This window comes from Salmo trutta, unplaced genomic scaffold (assembly GCF_901001165.1).
Source record: "Salmo trutta unplaced genomic scaffold, fSalTru1.1, whole genome shotgun sequence".
Taxonomy (NCBI): domain Eukaryota; kingdom Metazoa; phylum Chordata; class Actinopteri; order Salmoniformes; family Salmonidae; genus Salmo; species Salmo trutta.
Window position 1 is genome coordinate 17,915 of NW_021823265.1, and position 17,661 is coordinate 35,575.

At 42.4% G+C, this 17,661-nt stretch overlaps 2 protein-coding genes across 4 annotated transcripts; one reads left to right on the plus strand and one right to left on the minus strand.

Moving 5' to 3' along the window:
* Positions 1 to 342: 342 nt before the first annotated feature.
* Positions 343 to 10,442, minus strand: LOC115189983 (uncharacterized). Its single transcript, XM_029748504.1, has 5 exons — positions 10,206 to 10,442; positions 9,071 to 9,229; positions 8,673 to 8,840; positions 1,058 to 1,216; positions 343 to 827 (listed from the first exon to the last, which is right to left on the minus strand). The coding sequence occupies exons 1-5, from the start codon at positions 10,227 to 10,229 to the stop codon at positions 648 to 650; spliced, it is 690 nt and encodes a 229-aa protein (XP_029604364.1). The 5' UTR covers positions 10,230 to 10,442; the 3' UTR covers positions 343 to 647.
* LOC115189982 (signal transducer and activator of transcription 1-alpha/beta) lies at positions 2,661 to 17,046 on the plus strand. 3 transcript variants are annotated; one of them, XM_029748502.1, is made up of 8 exons: positions 2,661 to 2,778; positions 10,904 to 10,959; positions 11,048 to 11,139; positions 11,259 to 11,398; positions 13,656 to 13,841; positions 14,231 to 14,306; positions 15,653 to 15,749; positions 17,005 to 17,046. In XM_029748502.1, exons 1-8 carry the CDS (start codon positions 2,700 to 2,702, stop codon positions 17,005 to 17,007), a joined length of 729 nt encoding a protein of 242 aa, XP_029604362.1. In that variant the 5' UTR covers positions 2,661 to 2,699; the 3' UTR covers positions 17,008 to 17,046. The 3 variants fall into 3 exon arrangements, with proteins under 3 accessions (XP_029604362.1, XP_029604361.1, XP_029604363.1); XM_029748501.1 differs by lacking the exon at positions 17,005 to 17,046 and adding an exon at positions 16,404 to 16,955 and having other exon boundaries at positions 2,662 to 2,778; XM_029748503.1 differs by lacking the exons at positions 11,048 to 11,139; positions 17,005 to 17,046 and adding an exon at positions 16,404 to 16,955 and having other exon boundaries at positions 2,667 to 2,778.
* Positions 17,047 to 17,661: the final 615 nt, after the last annotated feature.

Consider the following 17,661-nt stretch of genomic DNA (forward strand, 5'->3'; position numbering starts at 1 on the left):
GCTATTGATTATAGACCTAATTAAGTTGTGTTTTCTTCTCTCCTCAATCTTCTTAGACAATTAGGCTAAGGCAAGGGCTGTTTCCCCGTCTCTGCTGCTGCTGCTGCCTCTGCAGCATTGTTCTCAATCCCAATATGCTGGTTAACTTTGCTATTATGCACATACCAACATAGGGAAGGGCCCCAATTCTACGGCGCACTGAAGATTATGTTTCAGAACCACGGACAGCGACCGTATCCAACGCGGGAGAAAGCACATTTGTTATAAAATAATATTTGATTGATTAGTGTTGCACCATTATTTTTACATAATATAACCATATACAATTTCAGTATTACGTCTTAGCGTGATGGACTGTGCCATCACTGTGGCCTCGGCAATGGATTAGTCAACTGTGACAGGCGCGAATCAGACAGGTGTCCATGTGCACCATGAAGAAAAAAAACTTTTGCGACTGCTCGACTTAAGAAATCCCAGTCAACCAATAGCCTATCGACCAAACAATCGACCAAATGGGGTCAGCCCTAGATTTACTATTAGGAGATAAAAGGGTATTGTATGGGCAATTTACCTTCCTCAGAACAACATGCTGTAGGGTCAGGTAATAGACATGAAAGATATCACAAATATCCACATCTCTGCTCAATCTATTCCCTTACCTTGACTTTATTTCTCTTCACGGCATCCTGCTCCATCTGAGGCAGGGGATCCTTCTTCACCTCTTCCTCATCTTCATCATTCTGATTATCAACAAAATCTCTCTCAGCTGCATCAGTATCAGTGCTCTGTTCAACTGTGGACCTGTTGGCACCGGTCCTCCTCTTTGTCTAAAAAGACAATACAGTCAGTGACATACTGTATGTTGCCGTTGCTATACAGGCCTTTGAGAAGAGCTAGGGTAAACGATTGGTGATTGAATATTATTATGGAAGTCTGTTGTAAGGACAATTTACCCTCCAACCTCACAACAGCATGTTGTATGGCATATTGGACAGGTTTGGAGTGTGGACAGGTAAGACCCCAGATTTCCCTTTCTCTCCTCAATCTATTGTCTCACCTTAACTTTTCTCCTTGTCACAGCCTTCAGCTCGATCTGAGGCAGGGGATCCTTCACTTCACTATCTTCTGGATAGTTTAAACTCAGGATATCTTTCTTCATTTTCTGGACTTGACCTTCCAAACTTTGATGATCATGTGGATCATCTTCGTTTAAACTCTGATTGGAACAAATTAGACCATTTTTTAAATGCTCATGGATATGGCCAATATACCACAGCTAAGAGCTGTTCTTACGCACGACACAACGCAGAGTTATTATAAACTGGTTACCAACTTAATTAGAAGAGTAAAAAATAAATGTTTTGTCATACCCGTGGTATCCGCTCTGATATACCACAGCTTTCAGCCAATCAGCATTCAGGGCTCGAACCACCCAGTTTATAGTGGCCAATATACTATGGCTAAGCGCTGTTCTTAGGCAAAACTGCTTGGATACAGCCCTTAGCTGTGGTATATTGGCCATATACCACAAACACTGAGGTGCCATATTGCTAATAAAAACTGGTTACCAACATAAATAGAACAGTAACAAGTCTTTTTGCATCATAGCCGTGGTATATTGTCATATATACACATGGCTGAAATGCTGTTTCAGCCAATAAGCATCCAGGACCCAAACTGCCTGGTTTATAATTACACAATAATGCACGAGGGGGCTTGGTGTAATTACACAATTATACCAACAGGTTCCTGAACAGCTTCAATCGCCAAGCCATAAGACTGCTAAATAACTAACAAAATGACTACACAGTACAGGTTTTCGCTATAAATACACATAGATCCTATTGCCTGATATCAAGATTCGTAATTAATGCGTTATGGAGTCACCTATTATTATAATCATTTAGGTAAAATTATGATAAGTAGCCTACTGCTGTTATCTTTGCAAGGATCATATTTTATTTATAACAAGTCCCATAGGTTATTATAATGCATACTTTTTTTTTTACAATATTTAAAATGATTATATGAGCGGAACATTAACGTTGGCCCACACCGCCACCCAGCTGCCACTACTTGCGGGATGTCCTGTATACCCTGTGGTCCCTGCCGCTGCATTTAAAAAAAAGACGGTGCATCGGTTCCTACACCACTGCATAGGCCTTCTCTGTTAACCATTCATAGGCTTACCTTATTATCCTTATTATCCTCCATGGTTAAAGTCTATGACTGGAGCTTATGTTCTCATCACGTAAAACTTAACCAAGTGATTACCAAAGAGATAAGGCTATCGCATTTTATACGGTAACTCAGCCAACGTCATAATGTGAAAGAACTTTTACGTAATAAAACAACTTCAGGGATGATCTGTCAATCAATGCGACCAGCGACGCCATACTGAAACCCCATACTACTAAAAAGACCCGTCGAAACAATAAATACTGATGTATTAGCTACGTTTCCGGTTTTTTTTGTAAAATAATGTGATGAGACAACAAATAAATAAGTAAACAACAGCCGACAACAATGATGAGTAATACATAACATTGTAAATAAGAATGTGTTCTTAACTGACTTGCCTAGTTAAATAAGCTTAAATCATAAATAATTAAAAATAATAATAATAATCAAATGCAGTAATTTGAGAGGACCGCTTGAGGGCGACTACGAACCAGTTTTGAATAAACAAGGACAGAAGCATGCCATGTGTTGTTGGGTCAGAGGCGAAGGTGGCAGCAAAATTAACTTCAGAGAGCCAGTTATTACAAATGATTCCAGGTACGTGTGTGTGTATTGCAGCTGACATGAGCTAAACCTGAATTAACTGTATGTGAAGTATGGCATGGACGCAAACTGTAGCTCTGGCTAGCTACTGTGGCTAGCTAGCAAGCACGTTAGCTAACGTGTTACTGTATAGCTACAACACAAGTATTCTAATCTTGAGAGAAACGTAACGTTGGCTATTGTTGTCTGTGGTCCTGTAGCTCAGTTGGTACAGCATGGCGCTTGCAACGCAAGTATTATGGGTTCGATTCCCGGGGGCACCCATACGTAAAATGTATACGTGCATGGCCATTGCTTCGCCCGGCAACGAACCATTGTTTATACAGACGACTAGTTGCAGAAGCTTCCGTACGTAGTCAGGCGTCCTTGATCAACACACTCAAACGAAAATAACGTTTCTACTAGCGGCATATTCAGTATCTCTAGGAACGATACTTTCCGGGACGAAGCAAGCATGATCGTGGCGGGTAAAAGTGCTAAATGGCTTATACACAGAACCAGTGGAGTGGTGGAAAAAGTGCCCAATTGTCATACATGACTGAGTCATTTTCTATTAAGGTATCTTTACTTTTACTCAAGTTAAAGTCACCCAGTAAAATACTAGAGTAATAGTCTAAAAGTATTTGTTTTTAAATATACTTAAGTATCAAAAATGTAATTGGATAAAATATACTTATAATAGAAACCTATAAATAATTTCAAATTCCTTATATTAAGCAAACCAGACGGACCCATATTCTTGTTTTATTTATGGATAGCCAGGGGCTCCAACACTGACATAATGGGTGGGACACAATGCAGATAGCCCAGTTAGCCAATGTGCGGGAGCACTGGTTGGTCGGGCCAATTGAGGTAGTATGTACATGGATGTATGGTTAAAGTGACTATGCATATAAGATAAGCAGCGGCGTAAAAGAGGGGGGGGGGGCACACAATGCAAATAGTACGGGTAACCATTGGTTACCTGTTCAGAAGTATTATGGCTTGGGGGTAAAAACTGTTGAGAAGCCTTTTTGTCCTAGACTTGGCACTCCGGTACCGCTTGCCATGCGGTAGTAGAGAGAACAGTCTATGACTGGGGTGGCTGGGGTCTTTGACAATTTTTAGTGCCTTCCTCTGACACCGCCTGGTGTAGAGGTCCTGGATGGCAGGCAGCTTTGCCCCAGTGATGTATTGGGCCGTACGCACTACCTTCTGAAGTGCCTTGCAGTCATATTTGCCTTATGCAGCACCACACATCGCCTTTGCATAGAGTTGATCAGGCTCTTGGTTGTGGCCTGTGGATTGTTGTCCCCGTCTTCAATGGCTGTGCGAAGTTGCTGAATATTGTCAGGAATTGGAACACGCTGTCATGCACATTGATCCAGAGCATCCCAATTGTGCTCAATGGGTGACATGTCTGGTAAGTATGCAGGCCATGGACGAACTGGGGCATTTTCAGCTTCCAGGAATTGTGTACAGATCCGTGTGACATGGGGCAGTGCATTATCATGCTAAAACATGAGGTGATGGTGGCGGAGGAGTGGCACGACAGTGGGCCTCAGGATCTCATCACTTTATTTCTGCATTCAAATTGCCATCGATAAAATGCAATAGTGTTCGTTGTCCGTAGCTTATGCCTGCCCATACCATAAGCCCACCGCCCACATTGGGCGAACCACTTGCCAACACGATTCCATACGCGCTGTCTGCCATTTGCCCGGTCCAGTTGAAACTGGGATTCATCTTTGAAGAGCACACTTCTCCAGCATGCCAGTGGCCATCGAAGGTAAGCATTTGCCCACTGAAGTCGGTTAGGATGCCGAACTGCAGTCAGGTCAAGACCCTGGTGAGGACGACGAGCACGCAGAGAAGCTTCCTTGAGACGGTTTCTGCAAAAATTATTCGGTTCAGCAAACCCAAAGTTCCATCAGCTGTCTGGATGGCTAGTCTCAAACGATCCCGCAGGTGAAGAAGCCGCATGTGGAGTTCCTGGGCTGGCGTGGTTACATTTGGTCTGCGGTTGTGAGGCCGGTTGGACCTACTGCCAAATTCTCTAAAACAAAGTTGGAGGCAGCTTATGGTAGAGAAAGGAACATTCAATTCTCTGGCAAAAGCTCTGGTGGACATTCCTGCAGTCAGCATGCCAATTGCACACTCCCTCAACTTCAGTAATATGTGTCATTGTGTTGTGACAACTGCACATTTTAGTGGCCTTTTATTGTCCCCAGCACAAGGTGTACCTGTGTAATGAACGATTATGCTGTTTAATCCGCTTTTTGATATGCCACACCTGTCAGGTGGATGGATTATCTTGGCAAATGAGAAATGATCACTAAAAGGGATGTAAGCAAATTTGTGCACAAAATGAGAGAAGCTTTTTGTGCGTATGGAAAATTTGTTGGGTTCTTTTCTTTCAGCTCATGAAACATGGGACCAACACTTTACATGTTGCGTTCCTATATTTTTGTGAACCTGAACATCATCTTATCTCTTTTGTGCCACCAATGTAGGAGGTTATGGAAGGGGAAACTGTATTGCAGTAGTCTAGTGTATGGTGCGGGAATAATGACAAGCGAACATGGAGAGATTTGTGTTCACATTGCCCTAACAAAGGGAACCGAACACAGACTTCAAGCGAATCGAACTTACATTTACATTTTAGTCATTTAGCAGACGCTCTTATCCAGAGCGACTTACAGTAGTGAGTGCATACATTTCATTTCATGCATTTTTTGTTTTGTTTTTTGTACTGGCCCCCCGTGGGAATCAAACCCACAACCCTGGCGTTGCACACACCATGCCTGCGTTGCAAACACCATGCTCTACCAACTGAGCCAAAGGGAAGCCTACGTTAGACCACCTCTTGAGATTGTTTTGGTTTGGGGTCTGGGTTCCCTTGGCGTGTTCACACTGCACAAAAATTAAGCTAACCTCACTGAGTTCACAAATTGTCTGAAAGGGGCCACGTTTGAAAACACTTAACCTCTAGAGGACACCTTCGAGATAAAATCCCGTTAACCTGTTGGGGCTAGGGGGCAGTATTTGCACGGCCGGATAAAAAAACGTACCCGATTTAAACTGGTTACTACTCTTGCCCAGAAACGAGAATATGCATATAATTAATTAGTAGATCTGGATAGAAGACACTCTAAAGTTTCTAAAACTGTTGGAATGGTGTCTGTGAGTATAACAGAACTCGTATGGCAGGCCAAAACCTGGGAAGATTCCATACAGGAAGTGCCTTGTCTGACAATTTGTTGTCCTTCTGTTGCATCTCTATCGAAAATACAGCATCTCTGCTGTAACATGACATTTTCTAAGGCTTCCATTGGCTCTCAGAAGGTGCCTATTTCCTCAGCCTTGCTCTCTTTATGTGAAACATGTAAGCATCGCATACATGTGACAATTAGGGCCTGACCTATAGCTTATCATAATCAAATCAATAAATTGGTTATAACAAACTCCGAACACAGTAATATCGACAGCAAAATGGATGCGGAGGATGTGAAAAATAAACGCCAAACGGGTGAATGTTTACTGGTTGCTTAGGAGGGAAAGGGAAATTCAGATCTGTGGAAGACATTTGACTTAGTTGTGGAAACTACTGGTGGTCAAGAACAAGGAGGGTATAGGAGCAAGCGCTGACAGAGTATTATGTGTGCCAAACATTTGCTGTTAGATTACAATATTGTTTTTTTCTGACCATTTGGAACAGTGTAAACAACACTAAATAAATTCTAAGCAATACCAGTCTGTTCTAACGACCAAAAAATTGTAAAGCCTTTATTACAGCATAGCAAAGATTAAAAACAGCCAAATCTGTGAAATTGCTTAATTCAACATTTTGCCGGTGCATGAGGCTTGGTGCTCACAGAATCAGTAGGCTATTAAACAAATACTCAAACAGGCAACAGAAGCTATATCTGTCTTATATCTGTGTGTATGTATATATATATGTGTGTATATACCAGTCAAAAGTTTGGACACACCTACTCATTCAAGGGTTTTTCTTTATTTTTACTATTTTCTACATTGTAGAATAGTAGTGAAGACATCAAAACTATGAAATAACACATATGGAATCATGTAGGTACTAAAAAAGTGTTAAACAAATCAAAATATATTTTATATTTGAGATTCTTCAAAGCCTTGACAGCAGCTTTGTACACTCTTGGAATTCTCTCAACCAGCTTCACCTGGAATGCTTTTCCAACAGTCTTGAAGGACTTGCCACCTATGCTGAGAACTTGTTGGCTGCTTTTCCTTCACTCTGCGGTCCAATTCATCCCAAAACATCTCAATTGGGTTGAGGTTGGGTGATTGTGGATGTCAGGTCATCTGATGCAGCACTCCATCACTCGCCTTCTTGGTCAAATAGCCCTTACACAGCCTAGAGGTGTGTTGGGTAATTGTCCTGTTGAAAAATAAATTATAGTCCCACTAAGCGCAAACCAGATGGGATGGCGTATCACTGCAGGATACTATAATAGCCATGCTGGTTAAGTGTGCCTTGAATTCTAAACAAATCACAGACAGTGTCACCAGCAAAGCACCCCCACACCATCACACCTCCTCGATGCTTCATGGTGGGAACCACATATGCGGAGATCATTTGTTCACCTACTCTCACAAAGACATTCTTGGAACCAAAAATCTCAGATTTGGACTCATCAGACCAAAGGACAGATTTCCACGGGTCTAATGTCCATTGCTCGTGTTTCTTGGCCCATGCAAGTCTCTTCTTATTGGTGTCCTTTAGTAGTGCTTTCTTCGCAGCAATTTGACCATGAAGGCCTGATTCACGCAGTCTCCTCTGAACAGTTGATGTTGAGATGTGTCTGTTACTTGAACTCTGTGAAGCATTTATTTAGGCTGCAATGTGAGGTACAGTTAACTCTAATGAACGTATCCTCTGCAGCCGAGGTAACTCTGGGTCTTCCTTTCCTGTGGCGGTCCTCATGAGAGCCAGTTTCATCATAGCACTTGATGGTTTTTGCACTTGATGAAACGTTCAAAGTTTTCCGGATTGACTGACCTTCATGTCTTATAGTAATGACGGACTGTTGTTTCTCTTTGCTTATTTGAGCTGTTCTTGCCATAATATGGACTTGGCCTTTTACCAAATAGGGCTATCTTCTGTATACCAACCCTACCTTGTCACAACACAACTGGTTGGCTCAAACGCATTAAGAAGGAAAGAACTTCCTTTACTTAACTTTTAACAAGGCACACCTGTTAATTAATGAAATGCATCCCAGGTGACTACCACATGAGGCTGGTTGAGAGAATGCCAAGAGTGTGCAAAGCTGTCATCAAGGCAAAGAGTGACTACTTTGAAGAATCTCAAATATAAAGTAGATTTTGATTTGTTTAACACTTTTTTGGTACCTACATGATTCCATATGTGTTATTTCATAGTTTTGATGTCTTCACTACTATTCTACAATGTAGAAAATAGTAAAAATAAAGAAAAACCCTTTTGCCTGGTAATATATATATATATGGATGATTTACAAAGCCAGGCACATTTAACAATTAGGCTATTGATTATAGACCTAATTAAGTTGTGTTTTCTTCTCTCCTCAATCTTCTTAGACAATTAGGCTACGGCAAGGGCTGTTTCCCCGTCTCTGCTGCTGCTGCTGCCTCTGCAGCATTGTTCTCAATCCCAATATGCTGGTTAACTTTGCTATTATGCACATAGCAACATAAGGAAGGGCCCCAATTCTACGGCGCACTGAAGATTATGTTTCAGAACCATGGGGTCAGCCCTAGATTTACTATTAGGAGATAAAAGGGTATTGTATGGGCAATTTACCTTCCTCAGAACAACATGCTGTAGGGTCAAGTTATAGACATGAAAGATATCACAAATATCCACATCTCTGCTCAATCTATTCCCTTACCTTGACTTTATTTCTCTTCACGGCATCCTGCTCCATCTGAGGCAGGGGATCCTTCTTCACCTCTTCCTCATCTTCATCATTCTGATTATCAACAAAATCTCTCTCAGCTGCATCAGTATCAGTGCTCTGTTCAACTGTGGACCTGTTGGCACCGGTCCTCCTCTTTGTCTAAAAAGACAATACAGTCAGTGACATACTGTATGTTGCCGTTGCTATACAGGCCTTTGAGAAGAGCTAGGGTAAACGATTGGTGATTGAATATTATTATGGAAGTCTGTTGTAAGGACAATTTACCCTCCAACCTCACAACAGCATGTTGTATGGCATATTGGACAGGTTTGGAGTGTGGACAGGTAAGACCCCAGATTTCCCTTTCTCTCCTCAATCTATTGTCTCACCTTAACTTTTCTCCTTGTCACAGCCTTCAGCTCGATCTGAGGCAGGGGATCCTTCACTTCACTATCTTCTGGATAGTTTAAACTCAGGATATCTTTCTTCATTTTCTGGACTTGACCTTCCAAACTTTGATGATCATGTGGATCATCTTCGTTTAAACTCTGATTGGAACAAATTAGACCATTTTTTAAATGCTCATGGATATGGCCAATATACCACAGCTAAGAGCTGTTCTTACGCACGACACAACGCAGAGTTATTATAAACTGGTTACCAACTTAATTAGAAGAGTAAAAAATAAATGTTTTGTCATACCCGTGGTATCCGCTCTGATATACCACAGCTTTCAGCCAATCAGCATTCAGGGCTCGAACCACCCAGTTTATAGTGGCCAATATACTATGGCTAAGCGCTGTTCTTAGGCAAAACTGCTTGGATACAGCCCTTAGCTGTTGTATATTGGCCATATACCACAAACACTGAGGTGCCATATTGCTAATAAAAACTGGTTACCAACATAAATAGAACAGTAACAAGTCTATTTGCATCATAACCGTGGTATATTGTCGTATATACACATGGCTGAAATGCTGTTTCAGCCAATAAGCATCCAGGACCCAAACTGCCTGGTTTATAATTACACAATAAGGCACGAGGGGGCTTGGTGTAATTACACAATTATACCAACAGGCTCCTGAACAGCTTCAATCGCCAAGCCATAAGACTGCTAAATAACTAACAAAATGACTACACAGTACAGGTTTTCGCTATAAATACACATAGATCCTATTGCCTGATATCAAGATTCGTAATTAATGCGTTATGGAGTCACCTATTATTATAATAATGTAGGTAAAATTATGATAAGTAGCCTACTGCTGTTATCTTTGCAAGGATCATATTTTATTTATAACAAGTCCCATAGGTTATTATAATGCATACTTTTTTTTTTACAATATTTAAAATGATTATATTAGCGGGACATTAACGCTGGCCCACACCGCCACCCAGCTGCCACTACTTGCGGGATGTCCTGTATACCCTGTGGTCCCTGCCGCTGCATTTAAAAAAAAAAGACGGTGCATCGGTTCCTACACCACTGCATAGGCCTTCTCTGTTAACCATTCATAGGCTTACCTTATTATCCTTATTATCCTCCATGGTTAAAGTCTATGACTGGAGCTTATGTTCTCATCACGTAAAACTTAACCAAGTGATTACCAAAGAGATAAGGCTATCGCATTTTATACGGTAACTCAGCCAACGTCATAATGTGAAACAACTTTTACGTAATAAAACAACTTCAGGGATGATCTGTCAATCAATGCGACCAGCGACGCCATACTGGAACCCCATACCACTAAAAAGACCCGTCGAAACTATAAATACTGATGTATTAGCTACGTTTCCGGTTTTTTTTTGTAAAATAATGTGATGAGACAACAAATAAATAAGTAAACAACAGCCGACAACAATGATGAGCAATACATAACATTGTAAATAAAAATGTGTTCTTAACTGACTTGCCTAGTTAAATAAGCTTAAATCATAAAAAAAAAAAAAAATATAATAATAATCAAATGCAGTAATTTGAGAGGAACAGCCACAGCAAACCCATCTGTGATATTAAGGTGCGCTAGTTGGTTATAAAAGGTGGGTCATACATACAGTGTGTGAGGTAGCTATTAGTTTTTCTCTACACACATATCTGGCAAGGGAGTCAAGTTGACCAACTCATTTGGCCAACTAATCCCAGATAAAGGCTAACAATGCAAATGTTGCTTAAGGTCATTCCATTAAAGTGAACCAATAATAATATGAAACTCCTGTGACAGGTCGAGAAGCAGCGGGAAACCCTAATGGGCTCATCCCCTGGACCAAGTTCTGCAAGGTGAGCATCTCACTGGAAGTTTAGTGTTTTAGCCAACCCGTGTGTGTTTACTATGGGTTGTGTATTGAGTGTGTCTTTACCTGAGCAGAATGTGAATGAGAAGAGCTTTCCCTTCTGGCTGTGGATCGAGGGAATACTGGACCTGATCAAGAGACACCTGCTGTGTCTGTGGAATGATGGGGAAAACATCTCTCCAACTCACATTACTTCAGTATGCCTTTCTGAAGACTAGGTTTACATTACTTTTTTGAAAAGTGACTTTATTGTGCTATAATCCACTACATCTCTATGGTCTATAGGTGTATCATGGGCTTTGTTAGTAAGGAGAGAGAGAAGGCCCTGCTGAAGGACAAGGAGCCTGGAACTTTCCTGCTGCGCTTCAGCGAGAGCAGCCGAGAGGGAGCCATTACCTTCACCTGGGTGGAGGGCTCCAATAACGGTGTGTGTGTTTTTTTGTGTGCATGTGTGTTTGTAGCTTTGTAGCTGGAGGAGATGGGTTAAAGAAGGATTTTTAAGCCTTGAGAGAATTGGGACGTGGATTGTGTATGTGTGCCATTCAGAGGGTGAATGGGCAAGACAACATATTTAAGTGCCTTTGAATGGGGTATAGTAGTAGGTGCCAGGTGCATTGGTTTGAGTCAAGAACTGCAACACTGCTGGGATTTTCACGCTCAACAGTTTCCCGTGTGTATCAAGAATGGTCCACCACCCAAAGGATATCCAGCCAACTTGACACAACTGTGGGAAGCATTGGAGTCAGCATGGGCCAGCATCCTTGTGGAACACTTTCGACACCTTGTAAAGTCCATGCCTCGACGAATTGAGGCTGTCTGGGGGCAAAAGTGTGGGGAGAGGGTGCAACTCAATATGAGGAAGGTGTTCCTAATGTGTGGTATATATACTCAGTGTACATACCAATGGACAGACAAAAATATATATATTTTAATTGTTTTTACACATTATGAGTATGTCTCTACATCTGTCTCAGGTATATGTGTTTCTGTTTGTATTATTTTACCAGGTAAGCTGACTGAGAACACATTCTCATATCACATTGTGTGTGTGTGCATTTATGTACAGTTGAAGTCGGAAGTTTACATACACTTAGGTTGGAGTCATTAAAACTCGTTTTTCAACCACTCCACAAATTTTTTGTTTTAACAAACTATACTTTTGTGCATGACACAAGTAATTTTTCCAACAATTGTTTACAGACAGATTATTTCACTTTTAATTCACTGTATCACAATTCCAGTGGGTCAGAAGTTTACATACACTAAATTGACTGTGCCTTTAAACAGCTTAGAAAATTCCCGAAAATGTCATGGCTTTAGATGCTTCTGATATAGGCTAATTGACATCATTTGAGTCAATTGGAGGTGTACCTGTGGATGTATTTCAAGGCCTACCTTCAAACTCAGTGCCTCTTTGCTTGACATCATGGGAAAATCAAAAGAAATCAGCCAAAAAAATGGTGGACCTCCACAAGTCTGGTTCATCCTTGGGAGCAATTTCCAAACGCCTGAAGGTACCACGTTCATCTGCACAACCAATAGTACGCAAGTATAAACACCATGGGACCACGCAGCCGTCATGCCGCTCAGGAAGGAGACGCGTTCTGTCTCCTAGATATGAACATACTTTGGTGCGAAAAGTGCAAATCAATCACAGAACAACAGCAAAAGACCTTGTGACGATGCTGGAGGAAACAGGTACAAAAGTATCTATATCCATAGTAAAACAAGTCCTATATCGACATAACCTGAAAGGCCGCTCAGCAAGGAAGAAGCCACTGCTCCAAAACCGCCATTAAAAAAGCCAGACTACGGTTTGCAATAGCACATGGGGACAACGATTGTACTTTTTTTCCCCCTCTGGTCTGATGAAACAAAAATAGAACTGTTTGGCCATAATGACGATTGTTATGTTTGGAAGAAAAAGGGGGAGGCTTGCAAGCCGAAGAACACCATCCCAACCGTGAAGCATGGGGGTGGCAGCATTATGTTGTGGGGGTGCTTTGCTGCAGGAGGGACTGGTGCACTTCACAAAATAGATGGCATCATGAGAAGGACAATTTGGTGGATATATTGAAGCTACATCTCAAGACATCAGTCAGGAAGTTAAAGCTTGGTCGCAAATGGGTCTTCCAAATGGACAATGACCCCAAGCATACTTCCAAAGTTGAGGCAAAATGGCTTAAGGACAACAAAGTCAAGGTATTGGAGTGGCCATCGCAAAGCCCTGACCTCAATCCAAAATAACATTTGTGGGCAGAACTGAAAAAGTGTGTGCGAGCAAGGAGGCCTACAAACCTGACTCAGTTACACCAGCTCTGTCAGGAGTAATGGGCCAAAATTCACCCAACATATTGTGGGAAGCTTGTGGAAGGCTAACCGAATCGTTTGACCCAAGTTAAACAATTTAAAGGCAATGCTACCAAATACTAATTGAGTGTATGTCAACTTCTGACCCACTGGGAATGTGATGAAAGAAATAAATGCTGAAATAAATCATTCTCTCTACTATTATTCTGAAAATGTCACATTCTTAAGATAAAGTGGTGATCCTAACTGACCTAAGACAGGCAATTTTTACTAGGATTAAATGTCAGGAATTGTGAAAAACTGGAGTTTAAATGTATTTGGCTAAGGTGTATGTAAACTTCCGACTTCAACTGTATATCTATGAACATATAGACGTCCATTTCCACGCGGTGGAGCCCTACACTAAGAAGGAGCTGGCCGCCGTCTCTTTTCCTGACATCCTCCGCAACTACAAGGTGATGGCTGCTGAGAACATCCCTGAGAACCCTCTGCTCTACCTCTACCCCAACATCCCCAAAGACAGTGCCTTCACACGCTACTACAGCCGCCCCACAGAAGGTAACTAACAAGCTGTTAGAAATGTATGTGTGTTGAGGAAAGATTGAGTAGTTGAAAAAGGTACAAATGGTGTTGAAGACTTCAATTCCAGTCTAAGCTATTATACACAATATATACTGCATAGCATACTTTTCTTATTTTGTTGTGCCACACCCTTTTCCCCCATTTGAAATACTGACCACTGGTAATGCCTTGCCACAGGAGGTTGGTGAGGGGAGGAAGGCTCAAAATAATGTCTGGAATGGAGTGTGTGATGTGTTTGATACCATTCTATTTACTCCATTCCAGCCATTACTATGAATCCGTGCTCCCCAATTTAGGGGCCACCTGCCACCTGTGTTTGGTTCTGATGATAACCTCTAGACGTCTATAACCTTTGACCTTCTCAGCTGCTGAGCCAATGGAGTTGGAGAGTGCCTCTGAGGCTGGCTACATTCAGACGGAGCTCATCTCTGTGTCTGAAGTGTAAGTCTGATTCTTGTTATGAAACACCTTTTACTGTTTTTATATCGTTTTCATTGATTTAAGATACACCCAACAGACCAAATCAAATCAAATTTATTTATATAGCCCTTCGTATATCAGCTGAAATCTCAAAGTGCTGTACAGAGACCCAGCCTAAAATCCCAAACAGCAAGCAATGCATGTGAAAGAAGCACGGTGGCTAGGAAAAACTCCCTAGGAAAAACTCCCTAGAAAGGCCAAAAACCTAGGAAGAAACCTAGAGAGGAACCAGGCTATGAGGGGTGGCCAGTCCTCTTCTGGCTGTGCCGGGTGGATATTATAACAGAATATGGTCAAGATGTTAAAATGTTCATAAATGACCAGCATGGTCGAATAATAATAATAATCAGAGTAGTTGTCGAGGGTGCAACAAGCACGTCCGGTGAACAGGTCAGGGTTCCGTAGCCGCAGGCAGAACAGTTGAAACTGGAGCATGGCCAGGTGGACTGGGGACAGCAAGGAGTCATCATGCTAGGTAGTCCCGAGGCATGGTCCTAGGGCTCAGGTCCTCCGAGAGAAAGAAAGAAAGAGAGAAAGAGAGAATTAGAGAGAGCATATTTAAATTCACACAGGACACCGGATAAGACAAGAGAATACTCCAGATGTAACAGACTGACCCTAGCCCCCCGACACATAAACTACTGCAGCATAAATACTGGAGGCTGAGACGGGAGGGATCAGAAGACACTGTGGCCCCATCCGATGATACCCCCGGACAGGGCCAAACAGGCAGGATATAGCCCCACCCACTTTGCCAAAGCACAGCCCCCACACCACTAGAGGGATGTCTACAACCACCAACTTACCGTCCGAAGACAAGGCCGAGTATAGCCCACAAAGATCTCCGCCATGGCACAACCCAAGGGGGGGGCGCCAACCCAGACAAAAAGACCACGTCAGTGACTCAACCCACTCAAGTGACGCACCCCTCCCATGGACGGCATGGAAGAACACCAGTAAGTCAGTGACTCAGCCCCTGTAATAGGGTTAGAGGCAGAGAATCCCAGTGGAAAGAGGGGAACCGGCAAGGCAGAGACAGCAAGGACAGACGACACACACAGCCCAAAGTACAAGAAAAGGTCAAATGAAAAGTGTACGTCTCTTGTTATGTCAGTCACTGACAGTCACTCACCCATGTCAGCTAACATGTTTTAGATCGGTAAATTAGTCTAGCCAAATATTTCACTGGTAGTAAACATGGTTGAATTACCGACCGGGGGGCACCCATTGATTGATTGTCACTCTCACTCAGATATCATATTTTCTCCTGGTTATGTAACTGTTTGTTGGGTTCTGTTTCTCCTCAGCCACCCCTCCAGACTACAGGACGCCATGCTGCCCATGAGTTCCCAAGTGTATGGAGAGCTGACCAGGATTATTAACCCTGATGAGATTGAAAATGTGGTAGGTTAACAGCCAGACAGCACCTGCCACACACACAGATTAGCGACACTGTGGTAGGTTTTAGCCAGACAGCACCAGCCACACACAGAGTAGAGACACTGTTGTATGTTAGTCAGCCAGCAGTAGCCACACACAGTGGTCGCGTTCCCCTGCTCAGCCGTTCCATGCATCAACCAATGGTTGCATGCTACATCAACTGTGCCACCCGGCACCAGATTGCTATAACATATGTGGTTAGCTGATACGTAAAATAATTATCCGGGAGTAGAAAGATCTGGCATGCATCAGCAACACCTGGGCAGAGGAGCATGACCCACAGTGTGGTAGGTTAGAGACAGACAGCGCCAGCCACACTCAGAGATGAGACAACACACATCTAATCATCATAAAACAACAAAATGTGGAAAAGATGTGAACATTTGAGAAGACAAGACAGCCCTGGGCTAAAATTAGAATGTAAGGTCCTGGCAAATCAGCTGTACCGCTTTATTTCCAAATCTTTCATGGCGAGGGTCGGGATAATTCATGCATTTTTTTTTATTTACTATGTGACTGTGCCACTGTGTAACACATGCAATCACAAAAGTGCAGCATTACACTATTGAGATGCAGCCATTTTTTCCCCCTGATCCTATGTTGTCCCTCTCCCTTCAGATGTGCACTCCCTTCCCAAACTAATCTGCCCTCTTCAGGTGGTGCCCAGGAAAATGTGTGTAAGCTCCCGAGCCGAGTACCGAAGATACCACACAAAAAGGATGACGTTTGCAATAGATTTGAAAGCACAACTGAAACTGTATATGTAGTCCTACGTTATCGTTTTATATACACGCATGAGATTTTGGGGCTTTGAGTCCAGCTGTTTGTAATAAGGAATGTCATTCTACACTACTTGTGGGACAGGGTAATATTTTGTTTATGCATATGTAATGTGAACAACAAAAGGGATGCAGAAAGCTGTTCTTCACCTTGTAAATAGATACGATTTTGTAGTCACTTATAATGAGGAAAATGGTTCAGCTGTTCTGGGTCGTTCCACGAAATGAGTACCCTTTTGATATTTTAGTCAGAAATGTTGCACCAATATTGAATTTTAAAAGGATGTTATATTAAATGAAGTGGCCTTTAATATAGACCACATGGAGACTTCAATAAATCAGATGTTTAATATGGATAAAGGCTTGCTAAAGTGCCAAAATTCATCAAATATATCTATATTGTTTTGTGTACTTTTTACCCCTTTTTCTCCCCAATTTAGTGATTTCCAATTGGTAGTCTTGTCTCATTGCTACAACTCCCGTACGGACTCGGGAGAGGCGAAGGTCAAGAGCCATGCGTCCGCCGAAACATGACCCTGCTTCTTGACACACCGCACCAATGTGTCAGAGGAAACACCGCACAACTGGCGACCGCCACAGGAGTCGCTAGAGCGCGATAGGACAAGGACATCACGTCCGGCTAAACCCTCCCCTAACCTAGACGACGCTGGGCCAATTGTGCGTCGCCTCATGGGTCTCCCGGTCGTGGTCGGCTGCGACACAGCCCGGGATCGAACCCGGCTCTGTAGTGACGCCTCAAGCACTGCGATGCAGTGCCTTAGACAACTGCGCCACTCGGGAGGCCTCAAATTCAGCATTTTGACACTTAATCCCAACATTTCTCCAAGTTTCTCCAAGCCCTAGTTATTTTGTTGCTTTCACAAAGTCATTCTTTATTTCATGTGAGTAGTGATTCATTTGCATATGTCCCTCATTTTAAGGTCAACCCTGTTATGTAAACTGAGCTCTCGTTTTAATTTGGTGAAACTATTCCTTTTGAATTGCTTTTAAAAGAAACATTGAAGGTCTAATAGTCAAATCACAGAGTAAACGCAGGTGCGCTGGATCTACTTTTTTTTGTTCATTTTCTGTGTTTT